Source organism: Carettochelys insculpta, chromosome 4, assembly GCF_033958435.1.
Source record: "Carettochelys insculpta isolate YL-2023 chromosome 4, ASM3395843v1, whole genome shotgun sequence".
NCBI classification, from domain to species: domain Eukaryota; kingdom Metazoa; phylum Chordata; order Testudines; family Carettochelyidae; genus Carettochelys; species Carettochelys insculpta.
In genome coordinates this window covers 13,001,518-13,028,504 of record NC_134140.1, presented here as the reverse complement: position 1 = coordinate 13,028,504, position 26,987 = coordinate 13,001,518, and the positions used below count along the sequence as shown (strand labels likewise).

Genomic DNA, 26,987 nt, shown 5'->3' with positions numbered 1-26,987 from the left:
CCCCAGTGCATGGGAAAGGCCCTGGGATCATGTTTTCCTGCTCATCCCACGCACAGAATGATTTGCATTGTGCCCATCAGAAGTAGAGCTCTATTGTGCAGCTGTGTTCTACAGAGATCTTGTCTCTGTTGGTGTGGGACAGCGTAGCGAAACTTCTCCATGACATGGTCACTACAGTTCTGCCATACTGGCCAGCTGTTACATGGCCCTGCATTTGGTGAATGTGATGTAGGTGGTTTGGTTGGCACTGGTGGGTAATTGTGAGGGTTATTGGTGACTTTGCCTTGGGTTGGTAGGAGAGATGCAGGAGCAGGCTTATATCACAGACAACAGGCCGCTTTGATATAGCTGCAGCAATCAGGAACTGCTTTGCATGCCTCAGAGAGCCAGGGAGGTTTTTGTGTTGGTCTGTATCACTGTGAGAGGCCAGGTGTTACTCTGCTGACAGTAATAATCTCCCGCGTCCTCTGCTTCTACGCTGCTGATTGTGAGTGTGAAATCAGTGCCAGATCCACTGCCGCTGAACCGGGCGGGGACCCCTGACTGGAGGCTGGTGGCGTAGTAGATAAGAAGTCTGGGAGCTTGTCCAGGTTTCTGTTGGTACCAGTGCAGGTTATTGCTAATGCTTGTGCTGGCTTTGCAGTTGATAGAGACTCTCCCTCCAAGTGGCACTGACAGAGTTTCTGGAGACTGAGTCAGCACAACTTGCCCAGAGGAGCCTAGATGAAGAGAGGGAGGGTGGGACAGGAATGAACAGTGATACAAAGCAAGTGTTCAGATGCTGAAGCAGTTTGAGTACAGTCATTGTGAATTTCTCCCAAATACACAATGTACAATGTTAACTGAAGAGGGCAGGGTGGTAGTATTTCTTCCATCATGCTGAAAATGACATTTTCAAATTCTTTGGTTTGAATTTCCTACCTTGAATCCAGAGAACCAGCAGCCAGAGAAGGGGCGTGTGTGAGATCATCTTGCCCAACCGTGGCTGGAAAGGTTTGCTCATAAACCATGCAGTGGAAAATTAAACATTTATATGCATTCAGCAGCTCAGTGAGACAACCCACATGCAAAATGCATGCAAATTTATGGCACTTCAGTTTTGACGTATACTTATGAAGTACCAATATTTAGTTTAGTTCCTGCTGCTGTTTCTGTAGTTTGTTAGCTTCAGAAGACCTGACAAACCCATGAAGAACCCCATTAACACTTTTGCTGAGCCCCTACATCTCCCATAGAAGTCAGATAGAAGCTGTGGGTGTCCAGCAGCAGCTCATACAATCAGGCTGAATATGTCCAATTTGGGCTTTTGTGAGCTGTGGGAGTCTCTTCATCAGTAATGTGAAATGACTGATTCTGAGACAGCACTTGGTCAGAGGTCACAATAAAGTCTCCTGTGGCCACTTGACAAGGGCTGTCCTTTAGTAGAAGGGCAATCTAGAGAATCTCACTAAGAGACTAGCTTGACCATGTGTGGCATTAGCCGAATGTTTGCTCCTCCACTGGCTGGCAGTTTCCTAACCTACCATATGAAAACCTCTATTATGCAAACCTCCTAGTGAGTGGAACTGGAGTAGGAGTGCCAGGTTTGTGGAAGAGCCATTGGTGAGCTCAGAAGCTCAGGAAAGCAAGGAGAGGCAAGGCTCCCAGACAGAGCCTTTGTATCTAATTCTGGCCACTCAGCATGTTGAACAAGGGTCTCTTTCCAACAGCTCTGTCTCCCTGCTGCATCACTTATTGCTGATGAACACTGATAGAGGGGATCCTGCTTGGAGGACAGGCACTTGCTCTGTTCTCCCCACTTCACCAAATTATCTGTGGTCTCTAAGGGCATGAGGCCTCCTGCCTTTCCACTTTAGACACATGTAGGAATATGGCACAAAGCTATCCATGGATCTAGGGAAAGGGACTCTAGCAGATGTCCTAACTTAGACCACCGGGCACTTTCCCTGTTGTTGTCTCAATAGATGATTGGATGAATGTTGTCAGTCCATTTGGGTTGTGTATGTTTGTAGTTGTGTTGAGCTGGTCCAAGTATAATGGCATCTGTACAGGTCACAGGTTGATGGAGGAACTGAGTTTTAGCTCTCTCCTTTCAAGAAGGTATTGCTAACAATTATTTAAAGGGCAAAGTGTGCACATGACACAAGGGGGAAAATGTCTAGTCAATTAGGGTTCCAAGCTGTCACTGATAATTGTGTCTTTGTTGTTGCTTACATAGTTAGAAATGGTGACAAATCATTGACCTTTGGAAGGCTGACCCCTGGCCCACTGCCCCCTTTGCCACCTCCCTGTCAGAAGGCCTGTTTTTGTCTCACCAGAGACCTTTAGAGCGGTGGTTCCTAACCTTTTCAAGATAGAGACCCATTTTGACAATCCAGTAAGACTTTGTGACCCAAAACAATTAAAACATGGGGTCGGGGTTCTCCCCAGGGAAATAAAAATACTTGATTCGCCTGCCCCCAAGGCTTAAACCTCTTGCCCCACCCCACCCCAAGTGTAAACCCCTTGAAGCTCCAAAATGTACCCCCACATACCTCATATGAATGCTGCTGCTCATTTGCCAGTCCACTGCCACCACCACATGTCTCCCTTCAGCCCTCCACCTCCCTTCTCCCACCTGCAGCATGGGCAGTTCCCTGACCTGCCAGCTGTTAAACTAATTAAATTGAGTTCCATTTCAGTGTGGCAGGGTAGCGACTGGGAACCCGAGGAGTGTGCGGTGGCAGTGGCAGGAGTTGCAAATGGCTCCTTAAAGAGCCACATGCAGCTCGGAACAGCCCAGCTGGTGATCCTCAGAAAATCTCTTGGTGACCTATGTTTGGGTCCAACCCATAGGTTGGGAATCCCTGCTTTAAAGTGACATTAACTCAGCAAAGTCCAAAGCTGACTGCAGAGATACATAAGGGTCTCACAAAACTGAGTGTGTAGCAAAATGGCAGCTGAAATTCAGAGTTGGTAATTACAAAGTAGTGCACAATGGAAAGCATGATCCCAACTATGAATACATAATTAAGGGGGTATTAATGAGCTGTTGTCACTGAAGAAATATCTTGGAGTCATTGCATCTGGCTCTTTCTAATGTATTTGCATTGTGCAACCAGTAGTGACATACTGCAAGAGAAATATTGCAATATATAGTAAGAATATAAAAAACAGGCAAATTGGGTCAGACCAATAGTCCATCTAGCCCATTATCCTGTCTTCCATCAGTAGCCAGTGCCAGATACCCCAGAGGGAATGAACAGAACAGGAAATCGTCAAGCGATTCATCTCCTGCCTCCCATTCCCAGTTTCTGGCAAAAGCAATAGTTTTATTTGTTGCAATAGTCAAACAAGCGAACTAAATGTTTGGAACCATTAGGAAAGAGAGCTAATCAGACAGTAAATATCATAAGGCCGCTCTGTAAACCCATGGTGTGCCCACACTTTGAATACTGTGCCCCATTCCCATTGTCCAATATCAAAATGGACATATTAAAACTGTAAAAAATACAGCAACGGGCAACACAAGTTATTTGGGTTATGGAAGAGTTCCCATATGAGGAGCGCTTAAAAAGACTTGGGCTGGTAATCTCAGAAAAGAGATGACTAAGGCGGGGGATATGAAGTGTATGGAGAAAGTGAATAAGGAGGTGTCACTGACACTGTCACATAACATAAGAACCAGAGGTCAACCAAATGAATTAATAGCCAGGAGGTTTAATGGAAACATAATGACGTACTTTTCCACACACTTAGTCAACCTGCTGAACTCATTGCTGGGGGGATGCTGCAAAGACCCTAAATCTAACTGGGTTCAAAAAAGAATAAGATATGTTCATGGAGAATAGTTGCAACAATGGCTATTATCCAAGAATGGCAGGAAGGCAATGTCATGCTCTGGGTGTCCCTAAAGATCTGATTATCAGAAGCTGGTGATGGTGGATGGGTCACTCTATATATTGCCGTGTTCTGTTCGTTCCCTCTGAAGCATCTGGTGCTGGCCCCTGTTGGAGGACAGGATGCTGGGCTAGATGGACCTTTTGTCTAACCCAGTATGGCCATTTTTATATTCTTAGCTGGATAATACTAAAGAAACATCATTCTGTTGCTTGATTGAAGTCTCCGTTCTTGATGTGCTCTGTCTTTCTATTGTTGTCTAGTGGTCAATGACAGAGTGTTTATAAAAGCTACTATAGGTTGAACCTCTCTAGTCTGGCACACTCTGGTCTGGCATGATTTTAGTTAGCCGGCTGTCCTCTTATCATGTACATGGCCAAGCTTTCCATGGTCCCATAAAGTTTGTTGACAACAACTAGACCTGGGTCTCAGTGTTCTGTGCTTTTACTTAGCTGTAATTTACCCCTAAATGTCTTCTAAGAGTCCAGTAATCAGCAGAAATGTTGGTAATGCTGCTAGAAAATATTAACCTCCCATGGTCTGGCAAATTCTCTGGTTTGTCGCCAGTCAGGTCCAATGGATGCCGGACTAGAGAGGTTCAGCTAGTTTTACTTTCTGAAACCTAAGGTTGGAACCCATTTTTGTTTGTTTCTGTCTATTTGCTTTACCTTTCTAGGTAATTCTCTCATTTCTGTTTCCTAGTTAATAAGTCTTTAGCTTGTTTATTATTGAACTGACACAAGTGTTGTCCTTTTTGTGAGATCTAAAGTGCAGTTGACGTGGGTTAAGTGACTGGTTCATTGGTACTAAGTATAACCTGAATATTATTTTGATTTTTGGTGTAATGGACCATCTATCAAAAAGATACACTCGTCTGTGCAGTAAGCTAAATGAGATTGCCCATGGGGAGTGTTTGTATCTTCGTGTTTAGGCAGTTACAGGGCCTGAAGAATTTACTCTTGGTATTTGGTAGGTGACATCTAAGTATAGTACTCAGGCAATTTGAGGGTTTTGCCTCGCAGTCTTCCTGGAGGTTGGCATTCTTACTCTTGATTCACTGCCAGTTTGACAGTCAAGATTTACTAGAGAGTTATGGGGGTAAATTTTAGGCAAAGGTTTTCCACTTTTGATACTCACAGATCTTCTATGTTGTGAAGGCTATTTCTTTAACAATATCCCTATGGTATAATACTAAGGGATAATAATAACTACATCAATAATATCAAAAAGGATGATTAGTTCTCAGTAACTCTATGGCTTCACTATGTTCTGGAGAAATTCATTCCAGTAAAAATAGGGACATTACATTTTCATGGTTAAAATTGGCTATGAAATGGCCTAACTGTTAAGCAAAGTGGATACTTACATACTCTTTGTCTTAAACATTTTGGCTACGTCTACACTAGAACCCTACGTTGAAGTAGTGTATTTCGAAGTAGCGACATCAAAATACTCTACTTCGATGCTTAGTGTCTGCACACCCTCCGGGCCCAGCACTGTTGATGTTGAACGTCGAAGTAGCAATGTGCTACATCGAAAGGGGCCACTCTGGATGCGGAAAGGAGCGTCTATGCATACAAGTGGCCCCTTTCAAAATAAGGGGCCAGGAAAGCCCGTGGATGGGGTCACAGGGCAGACAAGCCCTTCTGGAGCAACAGTAAGCCGCTCCTTTAAAGGGCCCCTCCCAGACACACTTGCCCTGCACAGCATGAGCCCTGTGTTGGTGACACAAGCCTCGTAGACCTTGAGCCCACAGATATGGACGTCCAGCAGCAGCTGGAAGCCCTCCAGGCTACCTACTCTGGGGCAGGCCTCCTGCTAGATGCTGCATGGGTGGCCGCCCAGAAGCTCCTGGCAGGAGAGCCCATGCTGGGGGGCAGAAGGGGATGCCTGGACCATTGGGCCCTTCTTCTTCCCCTCACCCCCGCTGTGTGCTCTGCCAGCTCTGGAGCTACCCCACCATCTCCGAGTGGTGGGAGAACCTGGTAAAGGGGGAGTGGGACGATGACCAGTGGATGCGGAACTTCCGCATGCGCCTGCAGACCTTCATGAAGCTCTGCCAGTGGCTCATCCCTGCCCTGAGGTACCAGGACACGCAGATGTGTCATGCCCTCACCGTAGGGAAGAGGGTTGCAATAGCTGTCTGGAAGCTGGCCACTCCAGACAGCTACCACTCCATGGGCCATCAGTTTGGCACAGGCAAGGCCACAGTTGGGGCTGTTGTGATGGAGGTAAGGAGGCCTAGGCATGCACCCACTGGAGAGTGTGGTGGTCGGGGAGGGGGGACCTGTGGAGGGGGGGCCAGGCAGAGAAGCCTGGGTGAGGGGGGGAGGATGCACTCTGCACACCCTCATGGATGCCCATGTCCCCTCCCTGCAGGTGGTGCGTGCACTCAACGCCCTGCTACTCCAAAGGGTCATCCAAGTCAGGGACCTGGATGTGGCCATCATGGGATTCGCTGCCATAGGGCTTCCGAACTGCTTCAGGGCCCTCAAACTGCTTTGGGACCCTCAATGGGACCCATATCCCCACCGGCGCCCCAGACCATAGTGGTAGACACTATATCAACAGGAAGGACTACCACTCTGTGGTCCTGCAGGCCATGGTGGACAGCTGCGGCTGCTTCCAGGACACGTGTGGGCTGGCCCAACTGTACCCATGATGCCCACGTTTTCAGAAACTTGGGCCTATGCTGCCATCTGGAGGTGGGGACCTGCATCCTCCAGAGGGAGATCTCTCTGGGGGACACCACCATGCCCCTCTGTCTTGTGGCAGATACGGCCTACCTGCTCCAGCCCTGGCTTATGCAGCCACACACGGGCCACCTCAATGTCATCCAAGAGTGCTACAATGCCCGGCTGAACCACGCCCTCAGGTATTCGAGTGGGCCTTCAGGCACCTGAAGGGCCAGTGGTGATACCTCCTGGCCTGCCTGCATGTGGGCCTCACAAACATTCCCCAGGTTTGTGGGTGCCTGCTGCATGCTCCGCAACCTGGTGGAAAGCAAGGGGGAGGCCTTTGTGCAGGGGTGGGCAGTCGAGGCCGGAATGGGCTACCCGCAGCTGGCCACTGCCCCTAGCACCCAGGCCCACCAGAAAGGGGTCAGGACCAGGAGGTCCTGTGGGAGTACTTTGATTGGGGGCCCCAGTGAGCACCACCCAGGCCATCCCTGGTGGGCCTCCTGCACACTGCCCCCACCACCTGCACACGTACCATGGGGCTTTTTGAAAAATAAAACTGAATTCTTGTCAACTAACCAAAATGCTCATCTCTGATTATGGAATAATTAACAATACCATAAATATGTACATGGGAGAGGATAACCCTGCCGCAACTCCTTGACTTTACTCCTGACATGGTCAGGAGTGCGGGCAGGGTGACCCTGGGTGGTCAGGCCCTCGGCCAGCCAGGCGAATGCTTCTGCATTCCACTGCTTGCTCCCCATTCTGTGAAGCACCTCCTCCTCACCCCAGAGCCCCAGCAGGTCACGGAGCTCAGAGTCAATCCAGGAAGGGCCCTGCTGGCTGGAGGCCTGGGAGCCCTGGGAAGGCCCATGGGGGGGAGCCCTGGGGGTGCTCAGGAGGCTGGCTGGCTGCCATCGTCTCCCTTTGGGCCGTGCAGGGGTGCCTCGTATGGCTGCTGCCTGCACAGTCTCAGCTTCCTGCTACAGGGTTTCTGGGTCCCTGTGGCTTTAAGAGCCGCTGGGCACAGAGATCATAGAGCCCCACAGGGGGCTGGATGGCAAGTGTCCACCTAACAGCTGATGGCTGCCATGGCGGACCCTGTTACTTCAAAGTAGCAGGACGCAGAACTTCTACACACCTCCTACTTTGACATTGGACATTGACGTAGGACGCTATTCCCATCTTCTAATAGGAATAGCGAGTTCAGCATCTCGCCGCTGAATGTTGATTTCAACTTCGAAGTAGTGCGCAATGTGTGTAGAGGTGGCGCGCACTATGTCGAACTCGTGGTTGCTACTTCAACGTAGCATTCTAGTGTAGACGCACCTTTTGTGTCTGAAATCTTAAATGTTCATAAGGACATTAAATCTGATGGAAACTACATTCCTACTGGGAGAGTACAGGATAAAAGGAGAAACGGATTGCATCTTTAAAATTTTTGTTTTCTGGTTGTATGAGATTTAACTGCAACAAAAGTCTGAAACAAGAAGTGTCTTCTGTGCATAGAATAAAGAACAGATGACCAGAAGAATGCACACTGCACAGAAAGGGAAGTCTTTGTATTGGTCTGTATCACTGTGAGAGGCCAATCCTCATACTGCTGGCAGGAGTAATCTCCTGCGTCAGCAGCTTCAAGGCTGCTGATTGTGAATGTGAAATCGGTTCCATAGCCACTGCCACTAAATCGGGCTGGAACCCCCGTGTGACGGTCAGAAGCTTCATATATAAGAAGTTTAGGTGCTTCTCCGGGTTTCTGGTGGTACCAGGCTATGTTGTCATAAATATTTGAACTGGCTTTGCAGGTGACGGTAACACTTTCTCCTACACTGACTGATAGGGATGTTGGTGACTGAGTCATTGCAATTGCTCCGCTGCAGTCTAGAAGTAGAAAGAAAATACACATAATTGAAAATATTCTGAAAAGAACTTTAAATGTCCAAGAAGTTAAACATATTAGTAAATTCACATCACAGTGCCCAACCCCTTGCATCATTCCAGTGTTCATATTTTCATTATCTTACCTTGAATCTCAAAAAACAGTAACAAGAAAAATTGAGCTTATGGAATCATTTTGGCCATGCTGTGTTATGAGGAGTTCAGAGCCCTGCGGTGAAATCTGAAGTGCAGCCTGATGGATTTATAATCCCTGCTCCGAACAGTCAGGAAATGACACTTGGAGGATGAATATGCAAAATGACTAAGCAATGCCAATGGTCTTTGAGGTGTATGCCGTTGTTTGTGGATCATTAGAGCATTTAGGGCAGATTTTAATCAAGCACGGCCCAGAATAAAAATGAGAATGGACCCTTTAAAATGTCACTTATAACCTGTTAGTTTTTCAGTGTTGTCACATTGCTTCTTTGTACAATACCCACAGCCCTAATTTACTTCTCTGACACATCCTTGATTCTAGATATGAAAATATAAATATGATAGAACATACTGACTCCATTCTTTACTGACCTGAGCGAAACTTTTTACATCCCTATGGTAGACAAAACTTTGTACTATCATAGTAATTAAAGATGGAGAAGGCCTTTGCTGAGTCACCTCTCACTCACGTTTTGAGTATCTCAAGTGACAGATCTCTAAGGACATAACCTCTTATATAGTAGTACTGGTTGAACTTCTCATCCAGCACCCTCAGGACCAGATCAGTGCTAGATGAGAGAATTTGCCAGACCATGGGAGGTCAATATTGTCTAGCACGTTACCACAACTTCTGCTGCTCACTGGGCTCTTAGAAGATATGTAGGGGTAAAATACAGCTAAATAACTGCACAGAACACTGAGAGCCAGGACCGGCAACTGTAAACAAACTTTCTTGGACCACAGAAAACTTGGTCACACCAATGATAAGTAGTTGTCCAGCTAACTAAAATCATATTGGATTACTGATGTTGCCAGAACAGAGTGTGCCGGACTTGAGAGGTTCAACCTGTAGCTGATGAAGACATGAGCAGATCTTGTTGCCAGAAATAAAGGTAGCTCTGTTCACCTTAATGAGCTACCTTTACCTATACCAGCTGAGGAGCTGCCCTTTGAAATAAGTATTATGTTCCTAATTTAGTTTAAAAAATATGATGGGTTTTCCACATTGTGGGTGAATCACACACAGCTGTGGACGATGAATTTTTGGCTGCACCATTTTCTTTGTGCCAACTCGCTCAGTGCAAAGGTTGGCTGTAATTTGTTTTGCGACATATGAAAGAAAAGTCAGATTGAAAAAAATTGTCCATGTTTGGGGGTATTGTTCCAGCTGGCAATCTGGGGACAGTGACTGAGTCTTTTTGTGCCTGATGGGCAAGAGAGCTGTTCTGGCGCTGGAAGGACAAAGATGCTCCAAAGAGCAGCACTGTTCATTAGACATGGGGCCATGCCCATTGGTTTAGATCAAGGAACTTCCACCAAAGTCAAAGTAGCTTTGTTCTGCACAGTATCAAGCTCCACAGGCAGAACCAATGCATTACTGCAGACACGCACCACTAGTACAAAATGTCAGGCAGGCCATGAGGCAGCTGGTCTTGCAAGGCTTCATCACCAAGCAGCACTCACGGCTGCTTTGGCTTTGCTTGGCACTGGGTTTGACACCACAGCTCTTGAAGGGCTTTCTGGTGGACTAACTCTTGTATCCTCTCTTGCAGGCCCTGAAACAGCAGCTGTTGCTCAGCCTCATCCTGGAGGACCATCTGAAGCAGCAGGCGCATGTTCTGATGCTGCTGTCTTAGGAGTACGTCCACCATGAAAATCCAATATTGCTGCAAATATGGCTTTTACTGTAGAGAACAACAAGAAGTCCTGTGGCACCTTATAGACTACCAGATATTTTGGAGCATAAGCTTTCATTGGAGCATAAGCTTTTCCCATGAAAACTTACGCTCCAAAATATCTGTTAGTCTATAAGGTGCCACAGGACTTCTTTTGTTCTCAAAGATACAGACTAGCTCAGCTACTTCTGTGACACTTGCTTCTACCGTAGTTGCTCTTATGCTGATGATTAAAGTGAAGCTCAGATTTATAGCAGCTGAGGAGGATTGGGGAACTTACTCATTGTTATATGTAAGTCTGACACCTGTGTGAATGATGGTCAACAGGCTTTCTGCCCGCTTCACAGCTACATCAAGAGGAAGTAGATGTCTTTAAGTCCCAACAAGCCTAAGAACCCAAGAGCCATATCTGCGTTTGTGATTCTGTGTGGCTAATTTAGTAGGTAGGTGACTCTGGCTTTGCATTATTGACATACTCAGTCATGTCTGCAAGAAAATACATATAATTTTACTAAGCCCCATGTATGAATAGTGAGAACAATTTGTCATAATTCACTATTGCCTATCCCTTGCTGGAGTACATTAGGGAAATACACAAGTTCTGATGAGCTATCACAAAAGAGCAACACTGTTTATTTCCAAGATCTATCAATTTGTCTGCCATTATAAAAATAATATGTGCCCTTAACCATATCTCCAGATTTACTACTCTTTTTGATTTAATTTTGTGAAGACATTAAAAATTGTGTGTGGTCAGTTTTCAAAAAGAGTGGTCTAAAATTAGACTTTTAGATCCATGATTTGCTACCTTAAGAAATGGCTTGATTTTTCAAAAATGCTGAGCAGTCTGCAACTCCTGTCTAACTCAACGGCTACTGCCAGCTGATTAAGACTTTTATAAAGCAGGCCACTTACTCACATACCTAAAACTGGAGTTAGGATCTTAGCTGTAGTCAACTTTTTAAAGAAATCCTGGCCTTGGCTATGCATTTCTGTGCATAAGGAAAAGTTACTCTATTTCAAAGAAGCTTGTCTTACAGTCCTGATTTAGGCAAATCAAAAAGACTTGGACTTTTCAGCTTAGAAACTAGAGAACCAAGGGAGGATTTGATAGTGGTCTATAGAATCACAATTGGTGCTGAGAAAGAAAATAAAGAAAAGTTATTTACTTGTTTCCATAACACAAGAACTAGGAGTCACCACATGAATTTAATAGGTAGCAGGTTTAAAACAAACAAAAAGAAGTATTTCTTCACACAACATAGTCAACCCGTGGAACTCCTTGCCAGAGGACATTGTGAAGAACAGGACTTTAATGGGGTTCAAAAAATACCCTTGATTTATTCATGGAGAATAGGTCCATCAATGGCTATTACCTAAGACGGGTAGGAATGGTGTCCCTAGTCTTTACTTGTCTGAGGCTGGTAATGGTTCACATGGGAGGGATCACTTGGTGATTAACTGTTCTGTTCATTCCTCTGGGGCTTCTGGCATTGGTCACCATCAGAAGACAGCATATAGGGCTAGATGAGCCTTTGGTCTGTCCCAGTATGACTATTCTTGTGTACTCATGTGATGTTGCTGGGTTTTGTTTGTTTAGGTTGCATTGTGTGTGCAGGATGGAGTCATGTACAAGACGTGATTTCCATAGGAAACAAGTCAGGGTTAGAATCTGAATCCCAATGCAGACCTCTTCCAGAGTCATGACCCTGCGTATCTCATTTCGACCTGGATTGAGTTTTCCCTGTTGTGTAGAGATGGTGGCCAATGGAAGCCCTAGTTACAAGTCAGTAAATGGAAGCTACTGAACAGTAAGTACAATTGTGCTCTGTCCATGCTGTCTGTGTGTCTCAGACAGTGATGCTTTTCGTCCATGGACACTGGCAAATTTGCTTTTGGTGTTTCTGGATCAGTTAAAAAATTGACATCAACTGCTGGCTTTGTATCTGTTTTCTGATTAGCTGGGGCTTTGTGTATGAGAGTCTTCTTGGTTGTCTTTTCAAGACTGATCCTGACAAATGATGAGCATCTCCTGAGATATATTCAGTGTGAGCAATACCCACTCAAGTCAAAGGGCCAATCCTCATCTAGTATAAATTAGTGGAGCTCCATTTACCTCAATGACACTTTACTGATTTATACCAGCTGAGGATCTGGCTCCAGTGAATTGGAAGGTGCTCAATAATTTCTGGAAAGTCTTTAGCACCTCCTGGTATTGGACCTTACCGCATACTATCTTATCCTTAATTAAGCCAAATTACCAGCACTGTCACACATAATCAACAGAAGAGGGAGGTTTTAGTATTGGTCTGTATCACTGTGAGGACTGACAGTTCCTGCTTTGCTGACAGTAATAATCGCCAGTATCATCTTCAACTCTGCTGACTGTGAGACTGAAATCGTTCCTGGCTCGACTGCCACTGAACCGTTTAGGAACTCCAGAGGCACGGGTGGAAACCTGATAGACAAGAAGCTTAGGCAGTTGTCCTGATTTCTGCAGGCACCAAGTGGTGTAGGTGAGAGGGTCAGAACTGGCTTTGCAGTTGATAGTGATTTGTCTCCTGGAGCCACTGACAGGGATGCTGGTGACTGTCATCACAATGTGTGTGCTGGAGCCTGGAGGAAGAAGACGACATTGAAAATAGAAAATAAATTTTAGTGTTTATCTTGTCAGTGTTATAAGATATCACAGAATCTTCCAGCTCCTGTGAGGAGATATCAGTGACCCCACCCCTTCTTCATCCCTTTCTGGCCCTCTGACTTCAGCTTAGAGTTTACCTCAGCTGCTATCAGCAATTAGCCCTTTCTGGATATGGCTCGGTGTCCTGGGGAAATTTATAGGAGTCCCTCTGCTTGCAACCGCCTGATCTGACTCCTCTGATCACCCTGGGTTCCTCACCACTCTCTCCTCTATCCTCTCCACGAATCTCCTTCCAGGTCTGCTCATTCGCTGTTTCTCTTTTTGTCTGGACTCTCTCCTGTTTTAGACTCTCCCTCTAAGCTCTGTCTCTTTCTCAGGACTGTGGATTCTAAACTCCCTTCTCAGGACTGTGAACTCTAATTTTTAACTCCCCATGAATGGCTCCACCCTCTGCAGTCCCCAAGCTAGGGTGCAGCTGGTTACCTGGAACAGAAGAATTAAGTCCATTTGCATTTATTTAGCCTTCTTCCTTGTTACACTGTCGGTTGTGTGACCTATGTGTAAAGTCCAGGAAGACTTTGGAATAACCAGAAAAAGAGACATCTCTATCAGTAAAGCCTGGAAAATTCAACTAGCCAGAGGGCATGGGATACAGGATGTTCCACAGTGCGGTAGGACTAATGGTGTTTGGCCAGATGAGGTTTGCAACCTTCTGTGCAAGTGTTACTAGATCTGCCAAAACTTCCATGGACTGGGTTTAATGATTAACATCCTTAGCACTGCCCACCTCAGGCACACAGGGATCATGAGCTGGGTCCTAAAAATCATGAGGTGTCCTTAAAAATCAGAAGCTTTTTGAAAAGAACAAGTCCTGGATTCTTGTGATTTACCATTTGAGTTCATATTTTCAGTTTTTTTTACATAATCGTAGAGAACACAAATTTATACTTTTTAGAAAATGAAAGCTGAGACTTTTGCCTAATCCCAGGAATCCAGGAGCCAGGCTTTCAAAAAAGTGCTACATATTGCACAACTCATGACAAAATAGGGAGTGTTGGAAGCACTACATTATGTCTTCTGTGTTTTCTGTGTTGTTATCTGGCAAGACCCTTGAAATTTAGCCTCCTAGAGACCTTTGGAGATCTAGGCTTAAAAATTAACATTTAGTGAATCACAAAGCTGGAGAGTCTGCTAAATCTAAAGTGTGGGAGCTCTGGTGTGTGTAACAGTTTTACTGACTTGGAGATTGTTAAAAGGTGGCATTGAGGGGTGGAAGAAGAGAAAGCTGCAGTTGTTTTGTACCTGGTTCATGTTTTACTGCTGGTCAATGATGAGGGCCTGAAGGGAAACGGAATGGGCATTATTTCATATTGTGCTTTACATCCAAACAAATAAATGAGTGGAATATGCAACTGAAACCTAATTAGTATAAAACAGACCTAAGGGGGTAGCAGCAATGGTATAGTGTGTTCTGCAAATTATGTTTAACTTATTAATTGTGCGCTTCTGGTGTTTTTCCATTTCTATAAACGATCTGGCTGCTGTCTCATCAAACAATAAAAGGATGTGTTCAGTAATAAAAGTTAGGACCCACAAGTATTGTGCAGAACTTTTGTCCTGGCAATTTGGTTATTAAACAAGAGATTATTTTATGTATATAAATTGAGCCTTGATCCAGAAGCCATTGAAATCAATAGAAGAACACTCCCGGGTGGGAGGAAGAGCTGCAGACAAGGAGGTTCAGAGTTTATCCTGAGTTCTCTTGATACCAGGCTATGGCACCACCAGGGCTTGAACTGGCTTTGTAGTTGATTGCGACTCACCCTTAGAGACTCTGACCAGGATTTTAGAGTCTGAGTTTTCATTGTCTTCACACTCTTGGGAATATTTAGACACAAGTAAAATATGGAGGAGAAAGTCCTGTTAAATTCATTGACACCATGCGTGTAAAGTATCCATCATCTTCTCGGATTAGAGCTAGGAAGTGATTTTAGTTTTTGAAGCAAGTTTTAATTTTAATCATTGAGTAATTTTTTCCAGGTCTGGAACTGTGAGCTGCAATAATGAGATACAGTGATTGGGAACTATTATCATGGAGGATCTGCACTAATATATCATGGAGATGTGAGTCTAAAGTCCAAGAGTAAGTATTTACAGCTGCCTAGATCATGAGGGAATAGTTTGTGAATATGCAAAGTAATGGCTTGATATAATAAATGCTACCAGTATGACGGTGCATGTCACTTTTGAGCTGATTTGAATGTATAGCTCTAATAGCATCTCATATTCCCACTGGTGTTGAACCCTGTACTTGTTGAATAGTCACAGAGGTAGCCATGTCAGTCTGTATCTTCACAAAATAAACAAGCAGCCCTGTAACACCTTAAAGACTACCAACATAATTTATTAGGTGATATTAGGTCATTAGCTAACAAATTATTTCGTTAGTCTTTAAAGTGCTACAGGACTGTTTTGTTGTCCTGTACCTGTTGTTAAAGCAGGACTGCTGAGAAGTCACGTGGCACCCTCTCGTGGTGACTGGGATGAAGTTCAGTTTATTTAGCTGAGGTTGCAAAAACTCCTTTTTGAAAGGCAGTTGCCTCTCAAAAGAGCATATGGGATGAAAATTAAAACCGGAAATACAAGTATAATGGCACACAAACAACAATCTTACATGCTGCCAGGGTCATTTGTTCCCTATCCTATGTCACTTCTCAGTGACACAGCTAGAGAAGGGGAGAAGACAAAAATTCCGTGAAATAGTCTAGTGTGTCAAGCTGTTAACCTGGTAGGTATTGACATACTGCTGTGAGGAGTGCCAGTAAAAATAAAATGTATTAGGCTAGATTAGATAGGAATGAGTAAGGAGCAACTTTGACAAAGACAATCTGATCCAGTGGTGGCCAAAGACAAGGATGGAGGAGCTAGTAAAATACGAATACAGGGACAACATGCTCCCAGTGCAGAGTGCCAGAAATCGTCTGGTGCACAAAGCACCTCTCACAATCTCAAAACCAGCATGGAGAATACGAGGATGATGAAAAGCCCCTGCAATGGCGCATCAGGGTGCGGAAGGGAAGTTGGCTCCAGCCAGGTCCAGTAGATTTAGTTTTACGCAACCAAACCCAACCATTCAGTGTTGCTGAGGGTCCTGGAAACCTGAGCGGCTTTACAGAAGGACACGTTGTTTTTGCTTTCTACCTGTCCTGCGAGTCTGTGTCCCGGCCCCCAAGCACACTGAATATGGAGCACCATTGGATGCAGCGGTGCTCAGTGACTAAGGGAAGGTACAGTCCTGTGACAATGGTGGGTCCAGGGGGAGGGTAGGTAGGAAGGATGAGAGATATAGAAGAGAGAAAGTGAGAAGAGCCAGGATGTGTCTAGTAGGCAGCAAACACAGTATGGGCTTCCTGACTCTGTCCTGTTGGGTTCAGTTCATCTGCAGTGAGGAGTCTATGCGGAAACTCATCCTTTGAGTGCAGACAACCCTGAATGATGAAAATGCTGCTTTTAACAATCTTAATTTAAATAAAACAAGAAACAGTTTCCTTACCTTGTCAACGTTTTCTTAATCGCCTTTTTTGTAGCAGCAGTGGTTGAGACTTAACGCAGGACTCAACGGCATTTCCTCTTTGTTGCCTGGTTGCATAATTCTGGTTCCAAATTAGGTGAGTGGTGGATCGGTCAATCTGTAACCTTGGTGTTTATAACTTAGTGGTTCTACTGTATTCCTGCTCATTGAGCAGAATGGGTCCTGTGCAGGGAAGTGTATGAGAAGATTTTCTTTAAGCTTCATTGGTTTAAATCAAGCTTAATGTCTATATTTATACACAAAACAGCATTTCTGAAGGGGCTGTGATACCATGGGGCAAGATGCGATGAAAGAATCTAGACAGCTAGCCTGTTGTTCTTTTTACAGCAGCCATAGATTGCAAGCACAGATCACTATGGTTGGTGTTTGTGGCTCAGCTCCTTGAAAAACCAGGCTGCCACTCAACAGAGTGCAGAATGGTTTTATTGAATGGTGGTCACTATGCTCTGTGTGTGGTATCTTCATGCCAGGGTACACTGAAGAGCTGTATCTAACCTAATGCATTTTTGCATGAGGGAAGGATCCTGGCACAGTTGGATGTCTGGGCAGAGGCTGTTTTGGTCCCAGATACATGTGGCATTTCATTGTATTGGGCCATGCAAAGATGAGTGCATCTGAGATGAGAATCACATCCCAGATGTTTCAGCTCTAATTATCTTCTGCTTCACTCATACATGTGGGTCACGAGAAACCCCAGGACTTATGTGAAATCTCACAAATATGAGGCTTGTATGGAATGGTAAGATAGGCTTTAAATTTGGAGCCTGGTTCTCCTTTGGTTTGTGCTGTCATTTGTACTTGTGGAAATTGCATGATGAAGTGGAGGAAGCTCGACCCAATGTGCAAGAGCAATGTTTGCTGCATGTTCCGCTGGTGTGAACAAGGACACAGGATGAAAAGGTGTTGAGAATTAGGACCAGGGACAGCATGTGAGTCACAAAGAACTACCATTGGGTTGAGTTGGGGCTTCCAGAAAGGAGGTAACTGCTGGGAGCTCCTTTACTTCATGCCAGCTGTCTGTTCTGAGTGACCTGTCTGTGCCTGGCATACACCAATAGCGGAACTGCAACAACAGAGACGGGAGCTGCCTTTCCTTGTCTTGCACTAGGCTTTTCTCTCGCAGGTGTGTTTGCCTGAGCAAGCAGCTCTGCAGTGGTGTTCATGGCTTGGCTGCCCTAGCATGTTAGAAATACAAAGCGTGTGAAGTAATAGCTTTTCTTGGACCACCTTCTGTTGATGAGAGAGAGAAGTTTTTGAAAGCTGAGCTTTCTTACCAAAAGAAGTTGGTCCAAGAAGTATCACTTCACAGACCTGGTCTGTCTAACGAAGCCGGGACATTTTCAATTACAAGCAAAATCCAGCAGTGAATCAACTGATCCTTTCCCTCAGCTTAGCTTTCTGTACCATCCAGAGACATTTACCACCACACAACACCCCAAGGAATGTGCAGAACTTGGACAAATGAATTTAAAAATGAAATCACAGAATCATAGACGATTGGGATTGGAAGATAGCCCAGGAGATCATCTAGTCCAACCTCCTGCTCGAAGCAGGACCAACCCCAACTAAATCATCCCAGCCAGGGTTTTGTTAAACCCGGACTTAAAAACAGCATCTAATCTAGACCGCCCCCAGTGAAACTTGAGACCTTGTTCTGTTGTCTCCCACCTCTGAGAAAAGCCTGACACCATCATCTTTGGAAACCTTCCTTCAGGTAATTGAAGGCTGCTGGCAAATCTCCCCCTCACTCTTGTCTTCTGCAAACTAAATAAGCCCCAAAAACTCAGCCTCTCTTCGTAAGTTGTGTGCTCCACCGCCCTAACCATTTTTGTCACCCTCTGCTGGATGCAGGAGAAAAGAAGCAAGCAGGAGTACGCTGGGGGTAGCAAGCCTGGATAGGAGAGTGTTCAGCAGGAAGAGAAGGTGCAGAATGTGGCTGGAAGGGGTGTGGGGTGCAGGAGCAGGCTGTGGTGCAGGATCTTGGCAGGGGTGTGTACGTGCATGTGATGGGATGCGAATGTGGGATCTGGCCATACGGAGAATTGGTCGGGGAGCACTTATCTGGCTTCACCTCCTCTCACCACTCCCAGACACCATGTCCCACGCATGGCCTCACACTGTTGCTACTGGCTGTGATTCCAGAATCGCAGCCAATGGGAGCAGCAGGGAAATCCCACAGGCAGCACATGCATACACTGCTCTTCCCCCAGTTGGATAATGGGGAGCAACAGTGTGTGAAGCCACTTGCTTGCTGCATAAGCCAAATCTTGTGAGGCTCTGGGAATTTTTTCCCCTCTGCCCTTCTCCCACCAAGCAGGAAGCTGGCACTGGTGCTCCTGAGGGGCCAGCTGGAGAGCTAATATGGGCTCCCCACTGTGGGTGGGGGGAGGGAGGGGCAGGGGGCAGAGCCATGAGCCCATGGCCCATTTGCAAGGCAACCATGTGCCACCAGTGGTCCATGGACTGCTGGAGAGAACCAATGCACTATAGGGATGATTCTCATGAGCAACTTTGCACATCTATACATCTAAAAACAACTGCAGCTGTTTCCTTCTGCTTTGTGCCACAAAGGCTGCAGGATGGGAGGTTTTTGGTTTTTGCACTGAGTTGTATCACTGTGAGTGGGGTTGTATAGTCCTGCTGACAGTAGTATTCTCCTGCATCCTCAGCCTGCACCCCAGTAATGGTGAATGTGAAGTCAGTGCCGCTGTACCTACCACTGAATCGATCAGGGACTCCTGTAAAACGGCTGGATCCATTGTATATAAGGAGCTTGGGATTTTGACCCAATTTAAACAGATGTAATTGCATATCATTACTCATGGATTGGGAGGCCTTGCACTGAATGGTGACTGTCTCTCCTGGAAACACCGTCAGGGATTCAGGTGTCTGCGTGATAATGATCTGCCCGCTGGCTTCTAGCAAAACAGAAAAATAAAAACCCTTTCCCTGAATCTCGTATCAAAACAACCAGTAAGAAGTTCAATCAGCAAAACGAGCTGCATCACTTACCTCCCAACATGGAGAAGAGGAGCCAGGGCACATACATTTGTAAAATCATCTTTCTTCTAGGTTAGCTTGTTTGATGCAGCGCCAGTTTATAGCCACTGGGAACAATTTTTGAATTTATGAACTGTCACATATGGAAAGTTATGTAAATCAGAGACTGGGCTAAATGATCTGTGACAGCTTCCTGTGTGCTTCAGAGCTTTGCTGTCATGCAGAAACAACTGACTGTGAATCTCTCTAATGAAGCATGAAAACTGTTGAGGAGACATATGCACATTCCTGATTAAATGGAACTAATCCAGCAGATTAAGGCTTTCTAGATTGCAGGCATCTGTTGCCAGCTTGGAAGTCTGCCTCTCCAGGAGCCTTCCACTGACATCCTGGTCTTCTTTGCTCCACAAGAAAGAAGGGGTGGGTCGGCAATGGGGTTTTCCCAACATTTCACCCCATGTGCCTGGGCCAAATGTCGGGAAAGCCTCTTCCAACAGAACTGTCAGCAGGAGATACGCAACTATATCTTTTGGCAACAAGCTCAGCAATTTATACATAGGCTAAGTGACTCTAGCTGTTTAGAACCATAATGTTCTGAGAAATCCAGAGATATTCATTTGAATTTTCTAATGTGTATGCAGTTAGGTTAGTCTGGTGTTCAATCATTGGGGATTTTCTACAATTTGATTGCTTCAGTTAGGAAAATAAAATTTACAAGTACATGTGACTTATTTCCCCAAGAGAATTAAATGATTGTGAAATGAATGGTCCTGGCCCAAGGTCCCACTGCAGGTCAGCAGTTGAGCCAGGCACAGAATCCTGGGCTCCCTAGCTCAGAACAGAGCCTTTTTCACACCTGTATTCATGTACAAGTCAGTTTGCCCAAGCAGCTGGGCAGAAAGAGACAGATCTTTATGGTCAGTGGGGTGTGTTCACATAACATGATGCTGGGTCCTAGGTGAGAACATATATGTGGCTAAAATTTGATTATTTTGCAACAAACTAATGTATATTAGGAGCTTTACAGAATAGTTAGACCGAGGTCTGGATCAGGAGAGCTAAGGCATGGGAAAAGATCCATGCTTGACACAGAGATGCTTCACCTTCAAAGGACTTGAGCCTGCAGTCGCAACTTGGGCAAAATCCCACTCCTGTTGAAGTGGCATTTTCTGTGTGTCAAGAGGACAGGACTTGCAATGATTCAGGTGTTTCGAAGCTAGCAAAGTCTGAATGGGCCTTGCCACTGCCATCCACCCCACATTCCTATCTCATCCTGTTTTTACACCAAGAGTTCAAAGATCACAAACTTTCCATTTAAGCTTTCACAGTCTCCCAGTTTTGGGAGGTATTTCCATTATGTTAGTACCTGGGAGCACAGTCCCTTTGTGGCTGTGCTCAGTACTCATGGCAGAAAGTTTATTACTTGATGAAGACCTGATTCTATTCTATTCTCTATAAGTATTTATTCCGTGCTCATCTCTGGTGTATCTCAGTGCTTTCCGGAAGTGGATTAAGCGAAGTGACTGACATCTGTCACTTGTTGTTTGAAATCAATGCCAAAATTCTCCTTCTATTCAGTGGCACCATGGTAGTCATTAATATGCCTTTAAAAGTTCATTGAGAGATGATTTGGGTGTTGAATAGTGAGCACAGTGTGATGCTTTTGTACATTTTATAACAATTCTTGTTTCTGTACCATGTCTGCCAATCACTCAAACAGCTCAGGATGTGAGTGTTTGTGAGCATCATTATATGGCAGGAGATGATTCATATCAAGTAAGACTGAGTTCTGAGGGTCAGACCCAAACCCACTGAAATCATTGGTAAAACTCCTGCTGATGTACAAGAATTTTGGATCAGGCCCTGAGGCTGGGATTTTAAATTCTGGTCAGTCTGTGTGACTATAATGGAAGGAAGAGCCAAGACAGTGCAATATTCAGGCTTTGTTCCTACCTCTGCATGTACTGAGCAAATTCTTCGTGAAAATAGTGTTCCCTGTGTTCCTGAATGTATTGGGTAATTTATTCCACTGCTCCATCTGGGTCACATATGGTAGAGATAGAGAGATGGGTATCACCAGTATCCTGAATGTACTGCAGCTTGTATCTCTTTAGGTACTGCCATTGAAGTCAGTGACAAAGTTCTCTTGGCCTACAAAAGGGCCAGAATTTCACCCTTTATCTTTGTCCCTTGTTAAGGAGATCACTACCACAGTGCGTTCCACTTCTATCCCATGTTCCAGCCTATACGCAGACTGACCTGCATCAAGGAACGCTGAGAAATCAAACCCTGGAGACACTGGCAAGGACTATGGAGTCTGAGTCAACACTATCAAGGATTGCCCTGTTAAAACCACCTTGTTAGCAGTCCCTATGACTAGGAAATGGGACACACATCAGCATTAGGTGGGCCATCAACATCAACATCAACATCAAGGAGTGGATCCTTGAGCAAGTACAACCCATTGGTTTCATTGGGAGCTGTTGAAGCTCTACCCCACTACAGAGAAGGCTGACAGTCTCCAACAACAAAGGACCCAGGATTTCTGCTGCATCTCTTGCTAATTGTCCTGCTTCAATTTGTAACAGCTGCTGTCCTTCTTCCATCAAAATCCCATCAGTTTTCAAAGACCCATAAACAGCTAAGGAGAAGCAGCTGTTTCTATGAAAGTGAAACAGCTACAGGAAGTTTTTGTACTGGTCTGTATCACTGTGAGAGGGTAGCTGCTGTACTGCTGGCAATAATAATCACCAGCATCATCAGCTTCAACCCTGCTGATTGTGAATGTGAAGTCAGTGCCTGATCCACTGCCACTGAACCGGTCTGGGATCCCGGAGGGACGGTTGGAAGCAGTGTAGATGAGGAGCTTAGGAGGTTGCCCTGACTTCTGTTGGTACCAGGCTATGGCACTGCCAATGTTTGAACTGGCTTTGCAGTTGATGGTGACTCTGTCTCCTGGAGACACTGCCAGGGATTCTGGTGTCTGAGTCAGCACTATCTGCCCATGGGAGCCTAGAGAAAGAGACAGAGTGGAGAAATAGAGAGAATAAAATGTGACCATATGGTATCACACTCCAATTTGGACCGTAGCACCATATTTCACTTTAACATCAGAGAAACATTTTCCTTACCCTGAGCCCAGAGAAGAAGTAACCAGAGCCAGTGACTGAGGGCAGGCATCTTGGAGGTCTTCACTGGTCCTATAGCAGTGACTCTGAACTATAAAGTGAAGTATTTATAGCTGCCCAGCACAAGGAGGGATGGGAGATGATCTGTCAATATGCAAACTAATGGGTCCATCAACTACCCAGTCTCTTTATTTCACAGCAAGTCACCTGACATCATGTTTGGCTTTGGTGTTTCTGTCCGCCTTTCGGCTAAAATGAGAGAACCTCTCACAGGCCAGCCCGTTAGAAGTTCTAGTGTTTGCACAGTGCCCTCTAGTGACCATATATGAGCATGATAATTTTCACAGCTGTTTAAGCACCCTTGCATTTGAAGAGCGCTGATCAGGCAAAAATGTATAGGGAGGAAAAATACATGAAATGGCAGAAAGATTATAAAAACAGGCCCAGATTATAATAATGTAATATTTGTTCCCCTGCCTGTGAATTGAGCTGAGTGTGCATTAGATGTGCCCTAGGGCCAATTGTTTTACACAACTGCACTTGAAAAGGTGTTTTTCTTTGGATAGGTTTTAATCACATTTGCCTCCTTCCTCTTAGCTGGTAGGAATCAATACTCCAAACTCACTTGGCACTGATTTATATGGATGAAGTCAGGAAGGTGTTTTTTTTTTTTTTTAAATATGACTGCTCATTCATTGGATATTAAACACCTCTTGAGTAACCTGAAATTATTAGGACTGTTGAGCAGTGTCAATCATTGATGAGTTTATTGGGAATCCTACACCTAGAATGATGCACCAAAAGGAAAGACATGGGTAATACTTCCAGGAGCACCCAAGGGAATGTCTATGCGGCAATTAAAACCCCACATTACTGAATCTTGGTGCCCAAATGGACTGATTCATGCTTTCATTGTTTGGGCTGTGTCATTAAAACTGCTGTGTAGACCATTGGACACGTGTTGGAGCCAAGGCTCTAAGACCCACCAACATTCATGGTTTCAGAGCTGGCCTCCGCATTAAGCCCAAACATCTCTGCAGCACTTTCTAGCTCCGCAGCGGAGACCCCTGAACCCCGCTCAGCTGACTCGGGCAGGTTGCAGCTGTTTTGCAGGGTTTTTATTGCAGTGTGGACAAATCTTTAGTGTGTTAGGCGTGGATCAACTCTGCTTGGAAGAGGACAGAGATGTCTGTGAAGCCCAGGAACTTCAGACATCATCATCTGTCCCCTCAGCAATATGTGGTGTTTTCCCTGTGTGAAGTAACAGTGGCCTGGGAGTTCAGTGTGTGTGTGGTAATGAGACATTGGTATGTGGTCAGTGGTGCCAACAGCTACCCCAGGGCAAGGTGGGAGAGGGGCCCAGATATGAGCCTGGAAGGGGCAGTGTCAAGGGTGGAAGAAGCAGGGCCAAGGGCAGACAGTGGCACTGGCTGCCCTGCCTCACACCATGTGGAATGAGAGAGCAGTGCTGGCGGCACTTCAAAGGGGGCCAGACCTCCGGACGCTGCCACTGAAATGCAGGATCCTGGGGCTATTGCTCCCTTTGACACTCCCGTCAGGAGACCCTAACATGGTTACTGAAGCCTCAGTATTGTTGTTGTTTGTGTTACGGTAGTAACTAGATGCTGGCTGGAAGTTGCAGCAGTGGATCTAACACCCACTGGGAAAGTGGCAGTGAGAGACACCAAGGAGAACAGCAGTTAGGCCCGACCACAGCACAGACTGGTGTGTACACAACTAGAGAGTGGAGGAGTTACAATGAACCCATGCTACTGAAGGAAGGATTCCCACTACATCTCATGGTCTGAACTCTAGGCACGGGCTGTTTGCTTACAGGTAGCAATTCACTCGGATCACATGTCAGGGTTCAGCTCTGGTGAGGGGTGGAAACAAATCCCAATAGTCTCTGTTTCAGAGATACAATTCTGTTATCAAAGGGCATTTGCTACACTTGCTCCTGGGCAGGGAGTTGCTTCGGATAAGCGCAGGATTTCCCCCTGCCAGAGCAGTGCTGTGGGCGCTTTACCTTCTCCCCCAGACATCAGACGCTCAGGCCCCAAAGCTCAAGTAGGCAGTTGGACTAACAGTTTCTCAGACCAGAGCAGTCAGCAGCTCCCAAGGAATTAATGTTGTGAGACACTTGTGTGTGTGTGTGTGTGTGTGTGTGTCATGCAGGGCTCGGGGTCTGTCCCTGCTGTGGCAGCCATAGGAGCTGACTCTACGGGTGCTGCAGTGCTGAAGCATCAATGGAAACAAACTGGTGGGTGCTCAGCACCCACTGGGCAGCCCCCTAACATCACCTCTCCATCCGCCCTTGCCTCACAGTGCCTACCATAGATCGGCTGTTTCACATTGTTGGGACGCACGGGGGCAGGGGAGGAGCGAGGGAGCAGCGCACTCAGGGGAGCGGATGGAGCTGGGCTGGAAGAGACGATGTAGGAGAGGGGAGAAGCAGGATGCGTGTGGAACATGGGGGTGGGAAGGGATGGAATAGGGGCAAGGTTTGGGAGGAGCTGGAGGTGAGCGCCCCGGCGGATTAGTAATACAGGCTGAGTTGTCCTGGGCCCCACAGGGCTGGCCCTGCCCATGGTATGAATAACCATGGAGCTGATGAGGGAGTACAAAGAAACAATGAGATGACATTGGTCAGCATGATGGGCTGTGGTCTAAGCCGGGGGTGAGCAACTGGTTTATGTCAGTCCCCACTTTTTGTCCCTTCAATTAGCAGGGCCCCCCAAACCTATCTAAAGTAATCAAAACCGATGGACATTTTGGCTATGTTTATGTGGAAAAAAACCAACCTTCTGGCATGTGTAAGAAAAGAAGTATGTACAAGGTAAAAGCTTTATTAATGGGTATATACATGTGAATAAGCACACATGAGAGGAGTAACATATTTCATCATTTTTAATGAGATGGATGAGCCTGAGCCCAAGAAGCCAATCATGCTGTGCTCCCCTTAGAAAATTTCGTGTCCTCACCTGAGGGGACCGGCTTCCCACTTTGGTCACCCCTGTGCTAGACCATGGGAAGACCAGCAGTGGCAGGTGGTTAAGCACTAGAACGAACTACCTAGGGCAATGTGGGATATCTGCCACTGAAAGTTTGTAAGAACAAGGTAGACAAACACCTGCCTGGGTGATCTAGAATCTAGATAATCCTTCAGCCCTGTCTCAGGAATAACGCTTTGGGGGTTTCCCAGAAGCTCGGAGAGAACGTCCAAGGAGGCTCAGAGATGAGACGATACAATATCAATGGCTCAGGAGTATTTGTGTGAAAGGGGTATGTGACATGAACGTGTGCAGGTGGAGTTACGGATGGGGATGCTGGAGAAAACTACAGTAAGGGCTCAACACTTGTCAGTGCGACATTCAAGAAGTTAATTATTCGTGAATGCTGCTTCCCTGGGGCTCTGGCATCCCCATATTCATGAAAAATCAACATTCGCGAGGGTTCTGAACATGTAAACTGTGCGAATGTTGCAATCCTACAGTATTCCTTAAAAATGGCACTGAGGTCCTGCTTGTAGGGCACTGAGTGGATTATATATAACCAACAGATTGGCTTGTATATTTCAACTACTACCTTGAGAACTGGTGACCCTGCCAGCCGAGTTACTGAGAAATAACTTTACCCACAAGTCCCATAACGGGGCTGAATCTAAAACATCTGAGAGTACGGTTACATAATCGTGTATTACAGCCTCTTTTCCGGAGAGGCTGGTACACAGCTGCTTCCTCCTCCTTCACACTGCATGCTGCTTGTAGTGGCATCAAGAGGTTTTTGTCCTGAACCATATCACAGTGAGAGGACAGCTGTTATCTTGCCCACAGTAGTATTCTCCTGCATCTTTGGCCTGCACCCCAGTAATGGTGAATGTGAAGTCAGTGCCACTGTGTCTACCGCTGAATCGATTAGGGACCCCAGTGAAATGGTTGGTTGCATCATAAATGAGGAGCTTGGGAACTTCTGATCTGAACTGATACAGTCTCATTTCATTGCTAACAGAACTGGAGATGTAGTTTGTGCCCTATGTGCCACAGAGCAAATAAGAAACCGGACTGGAGCCTTTCTAGACCAAGGGAAGACAGGTAGGGAAACATTCCCAAGTTTCAGGTATTTAAGCACTGGAACAAATCACCTAGGGCAGTGTGGTGGCTCTGTCATTGCAAGTTTGTAAGAACAAGGTGGACAAATACCTATTGGAGTGTTTGTCCAGAATTTTCCAGATCTGAAGAAGTGGGTCTGTCCCACGAAAGCTCCTACCTAATAAATAATTTTGTTAGTCTTTAAAGT

At 45.7% G+C, this 26,987-nt stretch overlaps 1 protein-coding gene across 1 annotated transcript; it reads right to left on the bottom strand.

Moving 5' to 3' along the window:
• Nucleotides 1–378: 378 nt before the first annotated feature.
• LOC142012239 (uncharacterized) lies at nucleotides 379–17,427 on the bottom strand. Its single transcript, XM_074992090.1, has 6 exons — nucleotides 17,280–17,427; nucleotides 12,662–12,946; nucleotides 8,140–8,441; nucleotides 2,582–2,607; nucleotides 1,208–1,212; nucleotides 379–719 (listed from the first exon to the last, which is right to left on the bottom strand). Exons 1-6 carry the CDS (start codon nucleotides 17,425–17,427, stop codon nucleotides 379–381), a joined length of 1,107 nt encoding a protein of 368 aa, XP_074848191.1.
• Nucleotides 17,428–26,987: the final 9,560 nt, after the last annotated feature.